Source organism: Lipophrys pholis, assembly GCF_963383615.2.
Source record: "Lipophrys pholis genome assembly, chromosome: 8".
NCBI classification, from domain to species: domain Eukaryota; kingdom Metazoa; phylum Chordata; class Actinopteri; order Blenniiformes; family Blenniidae; genus Lipophrys; species Lipophrys pholis.
Genome location: NC_137630.1, coordinates 11,980,762 through 12,001,922, shown reverse-complemented (window position 1 = coordinate 12,001,922; position 21,161 = coordinate 11,980,762). Strand labels below are relative to the sequence as shown.

The following is a 21,161-nucleotide window of genomic DNA, read 5'->3' as shown; positions in this document are numbered from 1 at the left end:
ATGCTGCAGATTGACGCTTCATGGCTGATTCTTTATGATTGAATTATTTCTAAAGATCTAAGAATCTGTCAAGGCCACTTATGTGGGTGTGGTCCTTTTCCCAGCCTATCACACGGCTCTGCCTTCAGTCCCGCCTCTTTTCCTGCATTTATTATCCAATTGGCTGTGATGTTTTAATGCTTTTTTTCTATTTGTTCCAAAACCCGTCTGTCTCGGCATTACTCAATTTGTCAACGGTAAGCCCCGCCCCCTCACGCTTTGCGAAGGCAGCAGTCCATTGGTGCGTCTCTCCGGAGTGGAGCTGTGGATTACCTCGCCGGGAGGGAGGAGGAACCGTGTTTCACTTTAATTCCACAGGCTTCTCACGCTGTTGTTAGCCTTTCTGTCGCTAGAATAACATTTCATCAAAGGGTTTCTTTTTCTCTCCCCACCCCTCGGTTGTTACCTCGGGGTGTGCTAGTTAGCGAGTTAGCCTGTCAGCGAGCCAGCCAGCGACACTCCAAGTCCCACCCTCAGCCTCCGTGCGTGGACGTTGGAGGACTGCTGCAGTGAACTCCAGTATTTCCCTCCCTCTCAACTTATTCGCCAGCATCCCCCGTGCAGCTGGCCGGCAAGGGAAAAAAAAAAAAAACGTCTCCGAAAAGGTTCGCTTTAGGTTAAAGGCGACGCCGACGTGAAACAGTTGGCTTTCCGTTCGCTCGATAAGTGTCTTCCGTGGAGGGATTCGGTTGCTACACTGGCTGAAGACGGAGACTGGATAAAAAGAAGAGGAGGACCAGAGAGACGCAGCCGAGGAGGGGACTGGCTAGTATAGCCGGGGAGACAGATTCTCACGTAAGTGACCGATGGTTAGTGTCTTTAACCGGCCACCTTTTATTACAATCTCTGGCTCAGCACCTCCAACCGGTGCGCCATACTTCGAGCTAACGATTACAACCAGGCTTCCTTGAAGGTGGTTCACTTGCTAGCATAGCAGCTAACACCTGATGGGGTTACATTTGAGAGTACGCTCCAGTCTCAGCCCGACTGCCCCTTGCAACATCTATATGTTGTTAATTAATGTTGAATTGATTAGATACATTTGGTCGCGGTCACTCCGGATCGAGTGGTCACAAGTGTTAGCCCATTAGCCGCCGTGCTAGTTGCTAGTTGCAGCCGGCCACCCACCCAAGTTGACAGCTCAGTTTCTGGTACAAGGCAGCAGTGTTACGGAAGCCAGCCAATATCACTGATTATGTTTGCAAATGTGAGGCTCATATCTGCTCGGTGCAGCTGTGAGTACTCTGTGTTCCTCTGCTCAACCCGAGATAAAGTTGCCACTGAGTGACAATGTAGGAGCAACACTTCGAGTACAGACTTACACACTAGCGCAGAAATGGTAACGATCTGAAAATGTTTTACCTGGCCAATTTCAGAAATGGTTCCTCTGCTACCTATGCTATTCCAGTATGGCTCAGCTGCAGTAAATAGTTGCCATTATTTGACAGTCAGAGGCCATACACAGGCACATAGTGTACTCACATAATACTAAAAGTCTGTTCATATCAACAATGGGCCAAGTCTCAACAACACTACGACCCTGTGCATGAATAACTGTACCAAAACAAATCTTGACTTCTTTTTTTCTCTTTTTGTGTTCAGATAGAAACCAAACACTGCCTCCAATCCGCACACAGCCATGAGTATTGAGATACCGGTGGGGTTGACAGAACTGCTGCAGGGATACACTGTGGAGGTGCTGCGACGAAGGCCATCAGACCTGGTTGATTTTGCGGTACAATACTTCACCCGCTTGCGAGACACCAGAAGTCAGGATGGGGCCAGCACAGGCAAGATGGGGAAAGGAGTGGTGTTTGATGGAGAGCCGATGCAAACGGAGTCCAACGGCGAAGATGACGAAGATGATGACTCCGATTTTGAACGTAAGTTGATATTTTGTTGTTACGCTCACTACCTGTTGTGCTGAAGGTGTTTGTGTGATTGAATGAAAGTGTCTTGTTCGTGAGGAAGATGAAGGTGAGACCTGAAGCCTTTTCAGTGATATATCAGAATCTCCCAAGCCTTTTTTTTTTTTTTGACAGCTTCCCAGAGTGTGTAGTGACACTTTCCATGTTTTTATGTGTGCACTTGAACTCAGAGAATCTCACCGTGCTGACAAGTTGACAAGGTAGCCTTTAACTGCCATTTATCTGATCTAGAGCTTTTTCATTTCTATGAGCTATTTGACTAGTTTAATCAAAAATGTTGGTCCTCTGTGGAGCCGAGAGCAGTTTGGCATACATCGCATCAGTGTGCTATAAAGCCAGAGGGCTTGTGAATTGAGCACTTTGTGTTTTCTTAGTGAGATGATCTTCTCTGTAGGTGTATTTACAAATGTAACCATATCTTATTAGAAATGTGTCTTGCTATTCTTCCAGTAAAATAAATAAATAAAGTCCACCTCTAGCAAATGCACAGCTGTGGCTCAGTATCATTGCTGCATAGAAATATTTGTGCGTAAGTGTTCATTGAAAGCCTGAATAGTGTTTCTCACTTTAAACATACTTTTTAGTTGAGCCCTGTTTTATCTACAAGCTAACCATATCTTATGCAGCTGTCCCCTGTGTTGAACGTTTTGCTGGCCCGCCTTGTAAATTTGCTAAAAGCTGGCTGGTGGTGGAAGCAGGATTACAGTTTCTCTTCCTATGCGCTCACGCAGAGAGTTCAGCTGCTGTCATACAGCTTTGACCTCAGCCGAGAGAGCAGCGTGTGTGTATGCATGCTCATGTTGTCTCTGCTTGTGCCTCTGAGCATGCATGTGTGATTGTGAAAGCAGACAGCTGTGCTCGACTTACTTTCACACCAGTTTGAATCCAATCTCGGTTTCAACATGTAGCCGTTCTTCATTGTGCATTCTGATAATCAATCAGTTGTTGACCGTTTCCCACGTCACATGTGAGGTGCTAATAAAGCACATAGTTGAAAGTGTGTTGCTCCAGGGAGAAGATTTTGCTTGGATGTTGTAGGTCACACACACATGACTTCCATGACATTAGATTAACCAGCCAGCCTTGTGTACACTACCCCCAGGGGACGTTCATTTCTGATGGGAACAACACAGGCCTGTATAATGAAAGAGATCATGTGCTCTTCTTGTCAGACCACTATTGTAGCCTATAGGTATAAAGAGTGCTATCGTGCCACTAGTGCAGGAGCACATGCTCAAACAGTTTGGCATTGTGCACAAAGAACTAAAATAACACTCATAAAAAGTAACATTATTTGTTATTTCCTGAGACGAACAAACAAAAATGTTGCACATTTTCCATACACCTGAAAGTGAACTATGTCTCAGTTATAAGTTTTGTGGTCTGATTTGATTTCTGATAAATTGGCACTCCCAGTTGGTTTTTGGTTCTGTGAGAGATGTGGTTACATTTCAGTTGTTTTCAGGTTTCTGTAATACAGAAGAAGGCAAACTATTTAATGTAACAAAATTTGACCAGTTATAAAACATTCCCATGTTTACTGCAGTGTCTGGACCAAGCCTTTTCTCTATGCCTGGCTGGTACACTCTGTTGTACATTTCAGTCAAAAGTCACTTTCCCACCTTTTGAACTTTGGTGACATTTGGTTGCTTTTGTGCTGACCTTCAATAAGCAGGAAAAGTCCACCCCAACACAGGATTGAACAAGTCTCTGTAATTGACAGCCAGTTCTGTTAATTTAAACTTGAAATGTTTTAGAAATCTACAGATATCTAGATTAATTGATGTGATGTGAATATACTCCCTATACGTAAACTGTAACTGGCATTGCGTTCCCATGGACGACATACTCTTAAAACCATGAAACTCTATGCCACAAGCTTTGTTTCTCTTCCTTTTCCAGCCTAAGTCCACTGTGGGATCACCCAACATGTCTAAGCCTCTTAACAAAAGGAGCGATTGTTTTCAGTACAAACTGTTGTGCCTCCATCATATGTGGTGATGTTGGGCCAAAGATTTTTAGGTAACCCTTTCGTTGTTTAGGCAGAGCAGTTTTTAAGGAGGAGTCGATGAATAATTGGAATAGGAGTTTAGTAATGGCAAAATCATTGATTTTCATGATTCATTATTAATTGTTTGGCATTTAGTTGAGACATTAAACACCAGATAGGTGTCTGATCTTGTATCATGATAGAATATCACCAAATGTTGATAATTGCTAATGGAAATGGTTCTTGTTTCACAGCAGAGGTATTCAAGCAAGCGCCTGTCTCAGGCCTGGATTACACGACAACATTTTCAAGTGAAAACAAAACTTACTTCGCGTTTTGGGTGTCCTTTTACGCGACAACGGTGCTCAGAGCCACTGAACTCACATTTTTAAAAAATATGGATCCCAAGGTGCGACTTTTTGAAAACCCTTTATTTGTGTATGTTCTTCCTTCGCACCCACTAGTGGCCCAACGTGAAGACTACATTGTTTTCAGTGTTTCGGCCATTTCCGCCTAAACTGACATAATTTTCAAAACGTTGTTGTGTAAACACAAATCTTTTCTGAAACAAATGCAAAAACAATGCGTTGTCACTTTAAACATCGACACGCAACCAAGGCATTAAACAATGAATTTTGAGATCAGTGAAGGAGTATAAAAAATGACTCAAACTGAGTTTCTTGCTTGGTTCAAACCACGCACTTTTCATGCTGTGTGGTTTGAATAGACCTGTCTACCAAGTCCAAATATATGGGAACAAAGTATAATGTGGTATTCATGCAAAAAAGATCCTAACAAGGATTTTTTTTGTTTTGTTTTTGTTGCTGGTCTGTGTACTGTCAGTTGGCAGCGCATGTCCACCAAGGGAAACGGGATGAGATGAATGGATGCCTCTGGGACTAAAATGAGTTGGGCTTTTTATTAAAAGATAGATGGAGGACCAGATGAGTTCCAGCGATGATAATAGAAATGAATTAAACGTGTTTTCATAAGAAAGACAGCAGGGACGTAAAAGGGACTGAATGAAAAAGTGATTTAGGCTGGAAAGAGTCTGACAAAAAAGGGTTTCTTTTTCAACTCGGCAGAACATAACAAAGCTGTGGAGTGAGAGACGACAAACTCACCTTGATAGATTATAGATGTGAACCTCAGCCTGTCTTGACTTCCAAGTGTCCAGATTTCCTCAGAATGATGGAGAATTCTAACCAGTGAGAAAACTGTGAAAGACTCATTTTTCAAACCCTTAATGTCTTGGAGAGTATTTTTCTCCATCAAATGTCACTGTTATTATTTTAAGGAGTGCTGTTCTGAAAGCAGAGGTCTTACAGGGCTTTGCAGTGTCTTCCAAGTGTGTCATTTTCATCGCGTCTGCACGTTTTCCACAGTGCAAATTTGACCAGACCGGGAGGTGTTCATGTTTGACTATAGATGTTATTAAGCAGTCCAGAAAAGGAAGACATAAAACCCATTGTTTTGTAAAATAGATGTCTCCTAAAATCACCAGCTGCTCTCCCATTACAAGACTTCACTGCCTCTGTATGTGGATTTACATTTTTCAAAAAAGAACACTGTTATGAGTCAAAAGTGTTTAGCATGTTGATTTGCATGAATGGCGATAATCGGATCTAAACTGGATCCTGCACTGGTGATGGCCCACTGACGCTACAGATTGTTTCTCTAGTGAGCTCCTCCACATGACTGCAAGGGTCCTAATAAATGACAAATACACAAGGTTCCCATTGTAGCCAATAATGTTGTTTGGAAGGACCGTCTGTGCTGGCAAATGTGTGAAAATGTCCATCTTTGCAGACCACAACATGTCTGTGTGGGGAGAAGACAAATGGAGGTTTCCTATTGAAACCAGACCTAATGTTGTTTTAATGCACAACACGGTATAATTTAACATCGCTCACCTCCACCTATCTCCAGTGTTGCTTCTTCACCTCTTCTCCATTGTTGTACATTTTTATTTTACCTCCAGTTGCATGTGATCAACATTGCACAGCGTTGCTATAGGCGCTGATAATTAGTGCAATAGGAGGAGCTGAAAGGTCCGTATTCATTATCCTCTTTGGGTGCCATGTGTGCCTTTGCATGTGTGTACACGGTTGTAAGGTTAAAAGCTAGTAAGAGCGTGTGCGTGTTTAAATTGCTGCGTGTACGTGTGTGTATCTCTAGGTGCTTGCGAGTGGCTCGTGTAGCGTTGTGCAACAGGTGACCTGATTAGTCGGCGGCAGTGTGTGCCCAGTGTGCCTTTAGCCTGCAGGAAAATCTAATACAGCCTAGCACTGAGGCCAGTGGAACTGGCAGACTGACAGCACTAAGTGGTAAAGCCCTCAGACGGCTGATTTTACTCGGTCCATCTTGTGTGTTTCCTTATTCTTCTTTTTTTTACCTGTATTTATTGTGAACACACTAGAAACTGCACTGAGTACTGACTAAAACACTGCAGTCGTCTGCGCAAACAGAACTTTTCTTAAAAAGCCTCCTGCATGTGTCAATCTGAAAACACATGCCTAGATCCAGAGGTAAATCTAGCTTTTGCAACATGGTGACCTGCACCAGCTCAACTGAGGGTCTGAAGTAGTCTCGCACAGTGCATGTCATTTTAAGAAAACAGATCTTTCCCTGTATATGAAAACAAAGTAATTACACCGCAAAGCTTCTATCAATACTGAGTATTTACGGTGATTTTGTTAAATGGCAATGTGATTATGTAATCAGGATTTCAGTGCTGTTGCAGCTTCAGACCAATGCTGATTTACATGGAGCGTTTATTGGCTGAGAACAAACTGCTATGTATCAGTTGTGAATCTATCTCACAACAAAAACTGGCAAATATGTAAAATGCATGTGAATTTGGCGCAGGCAACGTAGCAGCAGAGTTAGTTATCTGCTGGACTCGGTTTTTCCTGTACTGGTACATCTTTATCATCGCAACAGCCCTGAATGGTTCTTGCTGGTTGTATCAGACAGCATTCTCACCAAAAACATGATTTGTCATTCAAGTCTTGTGTTCCTCTCCTCACCGATGGCTGTAATGTGCAAGTTTGTGTATCAACGAACTCGGAGAGAGCCGACAACGGTGCTGTGATCGGTCAGAAATATGAAGTGGGCGTAGTTCATGCAAGCGAACATGTGTTATGTTTTTCCATCGCCTCACGGGAGTTCTGCACTTGAGTTTCTCCTGAACTATGAAATGTCATGAATCAAACCAACTTTGCCATCTTGAGATTTCCAACAAATTTCTTGCAGAGTGTATATTTGAATGACGGAGGGATTTAGCAAGGCACCTGTGACACAGAATCAGAAAGTCTTATCACTCACGTTGGCAAACTTCCAATTTTTTAATTATGTTTTAGCTGTCTATCAATGATGTCGCCTCACCTTTTTCTTTTCCAAAGTACTTTTGAAACACCCTTCTCTTGTTTATCAGCTTTTCACAGTTATTTCACATTTGGTTTTGGTATCATTCCTTTCGAAAGCTGGAATGCATGTTTGTCTACATTTCCTGCCGTCACTCTCTTCTGATTCCTATCTTTCTGAAATTTCTTTCAAAACTTAGTGGCCTTGGCTCATTACACAGTCCCTCCACATCATTATCTCACTGTATTTGTCTTGCTACCTGTCTTCCCATCAGCATGCTTCTGTCTGTCATCAGACATCTTTTTATTTTTATTTTCTGTCAATATTTTCTTTTCTAAATGAGTGTCACCTTGTAAAACATTATCAGGGATGGCTGGGTATTTTAAGTTCTTTGGCAACAAGTCACAAATCGGTTCTTTTAAACGGTCTAGAAATGAGTCATTGGGAGTCCTTGCAGTAGTCTTTGTCTTTCTTTCTCTATGTGTGTTACTGTGTCTCTGCATTCATTAACACATTTTATGGCTATCAAGAGGGCACCAAAACAGCAGAGAGTTTGTTTAACATTATGATCCTTTGAGAAAGTCATAGTGGCTAACATAGATTCACATGTCAAAGTACAGAGAAATCCGATACCATAGGAAAAGAAACAAATGTAAAAAAAAAGGAAAGGAAATCAATAAAACCCAAAAAGAACATAGCAGGAGGATGAACCCTTCCCTGGGAAATGGGAAAGGCCAGACACTGGCAGAGCAGGATGTGGTCCAACCTGGTTTGCTTGTATTTACTGATAGAATCATTTGAACTCTGGTCCTTCCTCATTCTCTGTCCTTAAGCCATCTTTAGCAGCCCGGCAGAAAAATGAGGAAATGGTCGGTGGTGGGCTGGAAGGCTGTCACAGAACGGCTGTACATTATGCTCTGCTGCCCTTGTTTGTAGTTCACATGATCATTTATCTTGCCAAAGCATCAAGAGTCCCTTTTTTAAAGGTTTCAATGGCACACTTGTGTAAACCTATTTACCTGATCCGAGTCATTTAGAATATATACTTAACCTGATCCTTATTTATATCAAAGTTTTTAGAAGCTGCCCTTTCTGTAATCCTCCATGCCACGCTGTTTTTTTAAGATAATCTCAAAAACGTCTGTGGCTTATCTATGACCATTTTTACTAGTAACAGACTCCCCTTGGCCCTTGCCCAGGGAGCCTTGCTGGGTTTACTGCAATATGTCCAACACATCATATTGGTTCAGGTCATCCTGAAACTCTTCAGATAGGGTTTTTATCAGTCCACAACAACCTTCACACTCCTCCAGTTGATTTTCTTTTTAGCGCCACCTTGGAAGCATTTTATTAGTATTATAACCTTAAATTGTCTGTTATAACATTTTATGAATATTTTCATGAGACATCAGAGAATCTTGTAGTCATATTTATATATAAACAGTTATCATGGGGGGGGGGGTGCGGCTCCCAGAGTGTTGTGTTCAGTGGGAAACGGATCCAAATGGCTCTTTGCGTGTTGAAGTTTGCCGACCCCTGAACTAGCCCATTGAAGAGGATGTTTGTGTTTATCTCCACCTCAGATTTCACTGGATACCACAGTCAATAGGGTAACGGCCACATTTTTAAATTTTTGAAAAGGATGCAATAAATGATCTTGATTTATTTTTTTTTTTTTAATGTCTGAACCGTTGAGTCAGACATGAGAAAAATGGTGCTAGTGAATATAGAAAATAAGCTGTATTTCAAATGACCTTTTCAATACTATACAGTATCCCAATAGTTAAAATGTATGTGTTTGAATTGGTGAGCGTCACAGCCTTGTCCAAATTGTTGTTTAAAGAACAAAATTGAGAGGCCGTGAACCCAAAACAACCCGTGTTCCTCTGTCTCTAGAGCAAGAGGAAAATGGTGGAAAAATGAACAGTTGCGTTTGTGTCACAACAGAGGGTGTTTGTGTAAAGAGATGAGGTTTAAGACATATAATTAAACTGATTTTTAAAGTGAAGAGCAAGCAATTACCAACATGAAATTCATAGCAGTGTAGTAATTACAACAAAAAAAAAACACAACAATTGATACTTTCGGACTGTAAATGTAGATAGTTATTAAACAGAAGGAGCAAAGAGGAGAAGGAAAACGTTAGGCGTGGACTAGGAAGATGAGAAGAGAGAGCAAGTTACAACTGCAGAGGATGTGGGAATCGGTTCTTAAAGTGCTCCGTTTTGTGACTCCACATTCGTCTCAGAGGGCTGTATAGTTCAGAGCCCTCGCCTGTCCTGAGAAGCAAATACTTTAGTTGTTTACACTTTCTCCTCTTGCACTTTAAAGGAAGCAACACATTTGATGTTACAACGTATTCCAGTGAAGGTCACATTTCTTTGTTACATTTGAATCTAGGATCCTGTGCACTCATCTGGCAATCTAACCGGTTTACATTGTGGGTCAAAATCTGTCTTTTGCAGGCAGTTGTATGACAGTTTTGAGATTTTTCTTTTATAGTTTGCATTATAAAACTCTACAAACTATGTGACAGTCGTTGAAGAGTTTTCAAACATTTGTCTTTGTTAAAAAAAAAGCAAGACCTTTGTAGCAGTGTGTTTTTTTTGTATACCTTGTATAATTGTGTTACCCTAGTCAGTCATTTGTAACTAATTTGATCTACTAGCAGGTTGACAATTACAGACTGTGTTATACTTGCATTTATCAGCATTTCTTTTCTTTTTCCTAGTGGAAACAATGACTGCTTACTCAATGCAGTAACTGTAAGAGTAGATAAACATGCTGCCAGCAGTTCATGTTTGTCTATGTTTCCCACACTGGCAATGTAAGATAAGTCAATTGACAAAAGGTTTCAGGGTTAGTGAGCTCCCTGACATTTTTATTTTTATTTTTTTCACTTTCTACACTTGTACAGACAGGAGAACACAAACAAAGGAATAAATGGGTCATAGAAATGCATTCACCCTGTTGAGTTGGTTTCATATGTCATAACTGTGGTCGGAATGACAAAGCACTTTCTCTCCCCGCCATATACTCTGTCACATTTTTATATTTTCCTAGTTGTTGTGTTCTGAAGTCAATCTTCAGACACTAAGGTCTTTACCATTCCATTTCATTTACTATCCTATCCCATCCCTCTTTCTATCCGCCAGTCTCTTGTCACACATAAGCCTTCGCTCTCTCATCTCGTTTCTCCTGAACCTGTCGCTTTATTCTCTCAATCCCTCCGTCTCCTTCACTCTGCATGCGCTGGTCTCTATGTACAGGCCCAATCTCATTAGACGAGATGGCTAAGAGAGAGAGAGAAGGGGTTATTAGGGCGGTTGATCCGAACCGTCTTTGGCACGGTAAGAAAAAAAAGAATTACGAAGGGAGGGATAAGGTAGAACAAGAAGTTAAACATGAATGAAACGAAGAAATTGGATGAGAAACAACCTTGTGGGCTTTGAAAAAATGTTAAATACCAGCCAAATGCAGTTCAATTTTGACTTTAACTTCTTAGTATGTCTGCCCTTGTGGCCTTTCCAGCAGGCGGGTTCTAAATATTATTCAGAGATATTTTGAAAACACTTTGTAGCAGTAACAGTAGTTTCAAAGCAAAACTTTGGTGGTTTTCTCAGAGCTTTACAGTTGAAATTCCTTGTCAACAAGTATTGCTAAGTAGAGATTATTTGACTGTCACATAAAGCTTGATTGTTGTCCAACGATGATTTAAAAAAAAAAAAAAAATCACTGATCTATAATCTGCTCTGTGGGTAGATCATTTTTAAATCCACTAAGCTAAAAATCCAAATAACCTTCAAAGCTTCTGGAGTCTGCACTTTCTAACCAGAGTTGTGTTAGAAATGGGTGTCAAAGACGGTTAAACATGTCCAAATCAGCTTTAAGTAGAAGAGACATAGGAAGATACAGGTGAGAGACAGGTCCCAGGTGGGTCGGCTGGTGGCCAACTGTGGTTCATCGTGTTCCTCCGATGTGTGCTTTTCAGAGTGTGACCCTGTACAAAGTGATGGATTAAATGAGGTGATAAAGCAACGTGATTTTCATATCAATGAACACCATGACAATTCTTTTAATATACAGCCTGGCTGTAATTCATCCCAAAGGTTCTCTATCGGGTTTAGTTCAGGACTCTGATTTCTTTCTCTTTTTTTTTTTTCTCCTCGTGGCTGAGTTGCTGTTGTTCTCAATCTTTTCCATTTTGCTAAAGTACTACTAACAGTTGATTGTGGATTATTTAGTAGTGAGGAAATGTCATGGCTGGATTGATTGCACAGGTGGCATTCGATCACTGTACCACACTGGAATTTGTTGAGCTCCTGGGAGCGACCCATTCTGAAACAAATGTTTCTAAAAATAGTCTGCAGGTCTAGGTGCTTGATTTTTATACACCTTTGGTCATGGAAGTGATTTGAACACCCAGATTCAATGACTTGGATCGCCAGTTAAATAATTTTGTCAATATAGTGCATGTTTATATTTGTGAAGCTGCTGCTTCAGTCAGTTACATGTTTTGTATATGTTACACACATACATGCTTGGGATTGATTCGTTCCTTAGTCTGACCTTAGACCAATGTGAAATACAAAGTTTCATAATAGGTTGCAGACCTTCTGAGTAAACATAATACTTTTGCAGCTGGAAGCTAGTGTGGTTTTTTTGGGGATGGGATGATGACCGTTGGTTTCCTTCCAATTGGCTGTTGGTGCAGACAGCTGAAGAGACAAAGACCAGCATGTGGCTGGAGGCTGCATCACACCCAGCCTCAGACATTATTGTGACTCCTCACCCGGATAGTTGAGTGAACTCTACGTTCGCTGTAAGGAAAATGAATTCCTTCTTTGCTTTTGCATAAGCAGGCCGAGTGATTTGACGCAGTAGACCTGGTGATTGTTTGGATCATTAATGAGGTCATATTGAACCTAAACTACATATTTTATTCTGTCCAATTGGGCTTTGACGCCCATGTTGGTCCAAACCATGGTGCACTTTTTGAACAAATCTAAATTTGGTACATTGTAGTTAATACAATTTGCGTTCACACATACTTTTGCCACTGTGGTCTAAACGCCACACCAACTGGCAGAGTGTAATGTTTCTATGACTACTGAGCATGACGGGCAATGTTAATGTGGCCATGTCCAGTGTTCATTCATGTACTTAGTACAACAAAACTTGATGCCAAGTAGGAAGCAGTAGTGCAGAAAAGGAAAACGTGGATCGAAGAGCTGCACTATCACAGTGTGTGAAGCCCCTGTCTAAGAAGCATTTACTGACTTTAGTGTATACAACACTTTTCTTAGGAATTGTTAATAGTTCAGTTTTTCTGACCAAATATTAATGAGGCATTGCATTTTCCTTGATCTTGTTTGTTCATATGCAATATGCTCTTTAAACAAGCCACAATGCATAGCTCATTGGATGATGGGAGCTGCTTAAGCTCAAACTTGTGGAGTACGTGAGGCACCTTTTGTGGGGTGAGACCACCTTAAGGCCGATCACTGTGTGGCTGTTTCGATGGGCACCGGAGTGTGAGTAACGTTGCCACACTGCTTCCAAAACTGACTGGAGTCGACACCCGCCCTCCAAAATAAAACTAAAACAAATAGCAGGTGTAAAAGCAAAAGCACCTTAAGAACAACACCTTATAGTTTGCTTACAGGCTTGATAGAAACCATGGCCCCCTGTCGAAAGACAAAGACTGATCGTGTTGAACCGTTTGTAAATATTTACTGCAAAGATTGTGTCTTTAACATAGTGTCCTCTAAACTGGCAGCCATGGTCACCATATAAAACTCTGGCCTTGAAAGTCCTCCCAGCCTTGTTAGAAGTGACAGCCAGAGTCCTCACCGAAATGTGGTCAAGATAAATGAAATGGGCATTCTTTAATTGTTCATAGCTTTATCAGTTTATTTGCATTGCCTTGATATGATACTTTTAAACGGCTGTTTTTCTATTGCAGTTGGGATCATAGTTATGTTAAAGTATTTAGCTTCTAAAAGGCTATATCTAAAAGGCAGCTATATTGTACTTTGTACATGTACTGTGAAATAAATAATATTCTTTGGCTGTTTGGTGCAGAAACCGAAGGAAAAGAGTTTGCAGTAGTTTGCACAGGCTGTTTAGATTGTTTTTTTGAAGTTGTATATTGTATGAGCTGCCTTCCTTCCTGTAGTGGCCTGTGTCACTAGAAACCTAATTAGCATGACGCACACTTAGTTTGACTCGACTCAAGTACCTGCTCAAACATTCCTGGCTGTTTCAGCCGCATAGCAAGTCGTGCCCACCAGCTCCAAGGCAGATTGTCTTGAATTTAACGACCTAACTCTAAACATTAACTGGAGAATGCAGAGCTTTGGAGTTCTTTTGTGGCTTTAAATGGGCATGTAATGAGAGACCAGATTGGCCTTGTTTATGTTACACCCCAGTGGTTTGATCAGAACATGTTTCTTTTTCTTACAAGGCATTGCCAACTGACTGCCCGTTTCTTTCTGTAGTTTGATGTTTTACCACTTCAGGGCATTTGTTTATGCCGTATAATATGCTGTACTCACGGGTTGATGCCATTCAGTTTCTTTTTTACATGAGAAATGAAAATGAATCAGTGAAACCCCACCTCCCCGATATAAAATCTGCTTGCCATGTGATAAACTGTCCTTAACTTGGATGTTGTGGCCTAAACCATGTTTGCCTTTGCCGTCTGCAAGGTTGACACATCCAATGCTGCTATCTCTGGGGTCACATCTCTTAAATAATTACAGGCCCATTGCTTGTGGGTTCTCTGTGTGGTGTAGGAGCAATATGTTTTAATGAAACGAGTGCCTGGAGCTAAGGACTATAAATTATTTGTAGGATCACAGAGGGTAAATGTTGCAGAGAGCCTGGAGCAACGTGGTTCATAAACCTGTGTCAAGTTAAATAAGAAATTAAAATTCTGTCATCTGCTGTGTGCAGGGGAAACGACATAACGCGGCACAACAATCTTGTGGTTGTGCCGATTTTAATTGTACAGCCTGATGGAGATATTGTAGAGCAGCAACACAGGTTTCCTCCAACAACATATTCAATGCAGCATTGTCAATTTATTTTATATATTATATATTTTTTTATTACAGTATTTTAACAAAACAGTAAAAAAATTGTTAGATTAGTTGTTTTTTGCACTCTTTGTTGACTTTTCTGTTGTAGAAGTCTTGTTTCAGTGGGCTGGGCTAAACTGTTGTCATTTACCCTAAACTCAAGTCAAATTAGTACGTACTTATCTTAGTGAGACATTAAAGAACCTTGAACATCTGATAATTTTACATGTGCAAGTTAACGCCAAGATATTATCAAGTCCTTTGTAAAAACCACCGTCGTTTTAATAGTTTCAAGACTGTTTTGAATGTACAACCTGAAATTTTCAAAACTGCTGGGCATCAAATCCAACAGCCCTGGCATGAACTCATGTTGTACTATGATGTTTGGTTTTGTGGCGATTCCTAGTTGCCTACTTGTTCCACAGATGGATTTCTTCGAAGGAAGGACACATGATTTCAATGAGAAGAAAGTTCTTACTATCCCCCCGAGAGAAGAAGACATGGGAAAAGCTAGCCACAAACAAATCATTCAAATTGGGAACTCCCATAGTCAAGTCTCAGCTGGCTTTCCTGCACAGTCCGTTAGTTTTGAATATGTGCCTTTCATTATAGATCAGGATTGATACTTCTTATTCAGACCAAAAACCTGAAATGATGGAATGTTAATAGATAAGGTTTGTGATGTTCAAAAAAAACCAGAAGTAAGATCTGCAGTCAATGACGGTGACCTTGCCAAGGTTTAGTCTGGGAGTGACTTTTTGTTTGCTGTAGAACGACGGTCAGGTCAGGAATTAACAGGTTAAGTAACCGCGAGTGGATTAAGTTGACACTGAAAGCACGTTATTTAAGCTAATGCGTGGCATGGGTTGTACGTACCTATTGCAGTTTAGTGTCCAGGAATAGAAAAATATTTTCTTGAACTATCACTTCGAAGACTTTGACTGCACTATCTGTCTGTGTAACCGAATGGGAATATTATACTTTTAACTCAACCAGGGCCATGAAGGGATTTCCACAGATCTTAAATAAGCACTTTCTCATCGTGTTTTAACATATTGGGAACATGTATGTATGTGTTGCAATTGCTACTTTTTCCAAAGCATAGAATTGCCAGTAGCAGTTATACTGTCAATGTGCCAACTTTGCAATCTACAACCCTGTGATTGTTATAACTTAGAATCCCACCGTCATAATCAGATTATGGCTTGTGTAACGTGTATGATCCAGTAAACGCAGCTATGAACATAATTTTAGCTGACAAAGTTAATGACGGTACATTGTCATGCACTTTCTCTAAGCGGAGTCAAAAGTTGTTAAGCTACCTCACGTTGGTCCATACAAATGAGCTTCATCAGGTCATAATTTCAACACAATATATTCTGTGGAAGTTACTTATTTGTTTGCACAACCGTTGTTAGTACCACAAACACGACCGAAAAGAAACTATTTTTCCGAGAGCTCCTTTCAGCTGCATAGATAAGTACAGCTATCTTTCTCAAGAAAACCCAAATGTTAACTGTTGTGGTAAAAAGCCAAGGTAGCCACTTAGTAAGAGCAGACATGCTGACAAGTTGAGTAATGACAGAAGTACACTTAAAAATCTAAAACAAGCTGTATTTATTAAACAAAAGGAAGGGAGTTCATGTGTGCCGAGGGAGAAGCTGAATATATTATTTCTCTGCTTTAGAGTTAAAGTGCATCATGTTCATTTTGGGGTGGTCAAGAGGTATCCAACAGCACCTTAGAACATAGTGTTTTGATAAAAATCTGTAAAAACACCATTCCTTCAAAGGCCTATCTTTATATGTCAGTGAACAGTCAAAGTTGTGACCAGTTCAGATACTGCCATCTGCTCGTGACATGGATCTGCACGGACAGTAGGACAAACAGGAAATGCAACATGACAATTCAGGATTTAAGGGGTTAAGTGACATCATAAAACCTTCTGGTGCTGGGAAAGGGTTAACGCCAGTGCAGCTATAAGCAGGACAGGGCTTCTTCCTTTTAAGGGCTGAAGTCTTTGGGAGAGCGTGATAGTGGGGATGAGATACTGGGAAAGGGAATGAGTCACATAAGGGGCAAGGAGAGGGAGAGAGAGGAGACAAAAAGGCTCATTTGTATGCAAGAAATGGAGAGATCAAAACAATGGAATATAGTGTAAGGAGGATTTGCATGTGGAAGAATAATACAATGCCAACAGAGCACCATATACAAATATCAGTGACGAGAGGAAGGTTGAGGATATAGAGGAAGAAGACACTTGGCAACTCAATGATTCTTTTTCTTGGCAACAATAGAGAGAATAAAACGGACTCAACTGGAGAATAGAAAGATGCCCAACAGGTAGAGCAGACAAGGACACAAACAATGCTGTAGAGAAAAGAGACGAGGCAGACAAAGAAATATGGGCTAGGTAGTTGTTAGAAAAATATGAGAACATTGAGGAAATAAATGTAGGAGTGTGGAAGGAGATGTTGTATAGGAAAGGGAAGGGTGAGTTAAATTACATATAAAGTGATCTATTAGAGACTTGGCTATTTAAGCAGTGTAATTGCTTCTACTGTTCATCCATCAATGATGAGCAAGCATGTGTCTGTATGTGTGCATCAGTCATACATGTTTCTAGATTTCTCTTCCCGTGTTGTTGACATCTTGTCGTTGCACAGCTCTCTTTACAACAACTGTGTTAACAATTCACCACAAGCAAGTTTTCTACACTATTTCACAATGCTGCGAAAGTAGGAATAGAGTAGTAGAACTTGCATGTATGTCGTCCCCATGTTGACACCCAATATATAATATCTGACGGATCATTTGCATCCGCATGTCTCAGTCACGGCAGCATTCCATGCTGAGGTATTACCTCCGGACAAAATAAATCTGCAGACTGTACCAGTTCATAATTGTTGGCCTTTTGTAAAACAGTGACGAGTGTCTCTCTGGGAGACTCGAAAGGCAGTTTCCACTGGTTACAGGTTTGTACAATTTCTGCACCGAACCAAAGTGCCCTTTGGCTTATGCAGTACCTCTCCATTTCTAGATACACCACACTGCTTGTATCAAAGCCATGCAGTCCTCTAAATCCTACCCTGAGTTGTGTGGTAAAGCTTTACTCATTCTCTCTTAGCTGTTGTAGCTTATGGTACACAATAACCTTTAATGAGGTTGTTGCTCCACTTTACCAACATCCTTCATCATTTTTGTCTCTGTGGTCCTTCAGAATATACAGCAGTCCTCATTTGAAGGTTGTTTTTCTCCATGCAGAAGCATTTGCTCATTTTGTTGTCGTTTATTTTGCAGCCATGGCCCTTTAAGCAAAGTTATTGACCTTAGCACCTCAGTTGAGACCGTCTTATTTGCCATAATCTTCCCCTGCTTGTTTTAGGATTTCAACTGCCACTGCCACCCACATCACTATGTAGTGTCATAACAGTCTGCACCAATTAAATCTGTGGCATTTCCCCGGCTGACTTTCATGATGCAGCTGGTGGCAAAGAGCAGCCAGTACTAATAATGCACACAGGTGTTTGATTATCATGATAAAGACTTCCACTGTAAAAACAACATCCCTCTGATGCTGATCCAAAATGCTGTTAAGCGATTGAGCATTTAATTGTGTGCCCACTATTGCAGGCAGCGATAATTGGCATGTTGTTTCAAACTCATAATTTGACTCTGGTATGACGCACTACAATCAGCAGAGTACGTCAGCAATCCTGCTACCTGCACTGCACTACATATTTTACTGAGCATGACACAGAAGAAGAAAAACGCCACCTGGTTTGTTATCCGCTGTCAGCCCTTTCTCTTTGTACGTTGCCACGAGTGACTGCACGTCTTAAAACACTGAACATAAAATATCAGAAAACAATACTGGACTCCAGCTTCAACCCTTTCTTGATTGTACTGTGTGTTTGCCTGACAGGTGGTGAAAATACCATAACAATATTCTATGAGCACAGAGTACTCACTAAGCACTTATACAATATACAGGAGTCAAACCTGTAGAGTGAGATCTCTTTGATAGGTACCAGCAAAACGCTGCAAAGGGAAGACAGTTCTGTTGCCTCTCACATCCTGGGATGGTTTAGCCAAACCCTGAGTCCAGAATGTATGAAGATAGTTATTCCTCTGTCCTTCAACTGAGTCTTGACAAGAGACATCACATCTCAGTGAAAGCCAGTTTCATCTGATGTTTACATTTTGAAAACATTATTTTTGTAAAACGTAGCTTAAATAGCATTGATGGATTCAGTCGTGCCATTCTGAGCCACTCGGTCGGTGTGGTGGTTAACACGTCTTGCAGAAAGAGAGAGAATATCCCTGGACTGAGTGTGGTCTGGGGGTCCTCCTTATGTGGCGGTTGTATTTTGTCTGTGCATGCATCGGCTTTCTCCCACAGACTATAAACAATTGCTAGAGGTAATTGATGATCCCATATTGCCTGTAGGTGCGAATCCTGTCTGTCTGTGTTCACCCTGTGATGGACTGGTGACCTGTCAAGGATGTACTGTGCCCTCACCAGCTGGGATCTGTTTCAGTCTCGGTTGAAGTGGCTTTGAGGCATGATTGGTTGACGGATTCTTTAAACGTGTTCATCAACGATTCATATTAGAAGTGATCTCACTGTGAAGTAATCCTAAAACATTTTCAACGGGGAGGTTTTTTTTTTTTCAATTATTCAAACAGTGTTTTTCTCTCCTTTACTGAATCCAAGAGCAAATAATAGAGTAAAAGTCCAGTTTGTTGTTGAGTGGGCAGTTTTTTGAAAGAAAAGCCTTATAGATTTGTGCACGTGCTTTGGTGTGCCTCCTCTGCTGTCAATATCATTCTTTTTATTAAGCGTCCCTCTAAACAGCCTGCGAGGGTGCAGCCTGCATGCCACTGTTTAAATGTGTTGCACACAATTTACATTCACTTGATTAGTGCAAACATGTATATTTTGATTAATTTCCACATTAGCTTGATATTGGAGTGCAAGCTCTCGGGGCTGGAATTAAAGCTAAGGTCAGCACATCAGCATGTATTGACTGCTGACATGTAGAGGCAGAACTACATATATCTTATGAGTAGGAGGACATGCAGAGGAGATTTATGTTCTTTTCTCTTTGTATGGGTGCAGGGGAGGGATGAAACAGGACAGAAGGTAAAACTAACGGGGGAAACTTGGAGAAAATACAAGATATGCTGACAACATATGATGAAAAGACCGTAGCTCCAGGTTGGAAGAAACGAAGACACTGATCAAACTGGTGGCAGAGGAAGCTCCTGCAGAAGTGTGCAAGAAAAGGTCATTTCAGCAGTGATCTGCATGCACAAAAGGGAAGTTAATGATTTGTATTAGTTCATTGTGTAGTAAATATTTGATAGAAAAGGGGAATCACTTTTGTATTTTGATGTAAAATGTTGCACGAGTGTTTTGAGGGCATGATTTTGGAGGGATTTCGCATTTGAATGTATACGTGGGTGTGCAGTACGAGACTGAAGCTGATGTTGTGCTTTATTGAGTCTGCTTTCCAGCTTGCTAGTTGTGTCTCCCACCTCCCCTTGTGTATGTATTTGTGTGTGTCTGTATCAGGCTGCAAACATATCCTCTACTGTATCTGCATCTCGCTCTTGCTACCGTACCGTACTGTGCGTGCGTGCGTGCGTGCGTGCGTGCGTGCGTGCGTGCGTGCGTGCGTGCGTGCGTGCGTGCGTGCGTGCGTGCGTGCGTGCGTGCGTGCGTGCGTGCGTGCGTGCGCGACGGTGACGTCCAAAGCTGTGAGCTTGGGAGGAGCTGCAACACGTGAGGGAAACTCCCCACTCCACATCTGACCCTGCTGTTATCAATCAGGCCTTGAGAGGACGAGTGAGTGAGAGCACAGACGTGAGCAGAGAGGCTGATAGGACAGGTTGGGGAAAAAAGACAACAGGGGGAGAACAGATGGGGATTGGCTAAACAGGTCATGTGTTTTGGGTGAGGGGCTACAAAAACTGATTCAATACAGTAACAAGGAAGGAAACGTGGGTGATTGTAATGTGATTTGTATCGAATCTTTGAAATGTTTGAAACAAAACACAGACTCACAGTTTGAAAGAGGAGAAAAAAAGAAATTCTTTGCTTTTTCTCACCGGCAGCAAAATATGACCACTTCAAGCCTTTAGTCAACTGGAATTTAGTCAGATGAAGCTCTGTACAAGCAAGGTTTTGTTTTCATACCACATTACATTAAACCCGTGATTCTCAAACTGTGGTTCATGTTCCACCAGTGGTATGTGGGGCAACTCATAAATAGATTTTTTTTCATTAAAATTTATTTGAAAATATAAATATCAAAATTAGAATGAAAAAAGATTGAAATCATATTTAAAATATGCGTCTCTTTAATAAGTCCATAGCTAATAGGCTAACAGCCTTTTCTCCTCTCATTTCAGGTCTCCTATAATGGTGGTACTTGTAGAGCTCAATGTTTTCTCAGGTGGCACACACGGGTTTAATGCAGTGGTTCTCAAATTTGTTACAAAGACAAATCTGGAGTTGTTAAAAAGACTCTTACTTCTTCCTTTCAATAAAATGGCAGAATAGATGCTCCTGTCGTCACACTGTGGCAGAAGATGGGAGGGACTCCGAGCTTAGCATTTGGTTTAGATCCTGTGACAGAGCGGTGAGTAAAAGGGTAAAAACCTGATTCCACACGAGGCCACGAGCAGTTCCATTACTTGCCTGTATTATTAGGATTTACGGGTGCTCGTCCAAAACAGGCTTACCACACA

The 21,161-nt window shown here is 41.2% G+C and overlaps 1 protein-coding gene across 2 annotated transcripts in view; it reads left to right on the top strand.

The window, feature by feature from the left end:
- Positions 1–253: 253 nt before the first annotated feature.
- Positions 254–21,161, top strand: part of prkar2aa (protein kinase, cAMP-dependent, regulatory, type II, alpha A) — a 45,921-nt gene continuing 25,013 nt past the window's right edge. The window contains exons 1-2 of one of the 2 annotated variants that reach the window (XM_080468944.1): positions 254–834; positions 1,642–1,922. In XM_080468944.1, coding sequence (XP_080325070.1) covers positions 1,679–1,922 — 244 coding nt within the window. In that variant the 5' untranslated portion in view covers positions 254–834; positions 1,642–1,678. The remainder of the gene's footprint in view (positions 835–1,641; positions 1,923–21,161) is intronic. The other variant, XM_080468945.1, reaches the window with a different exon arrangement.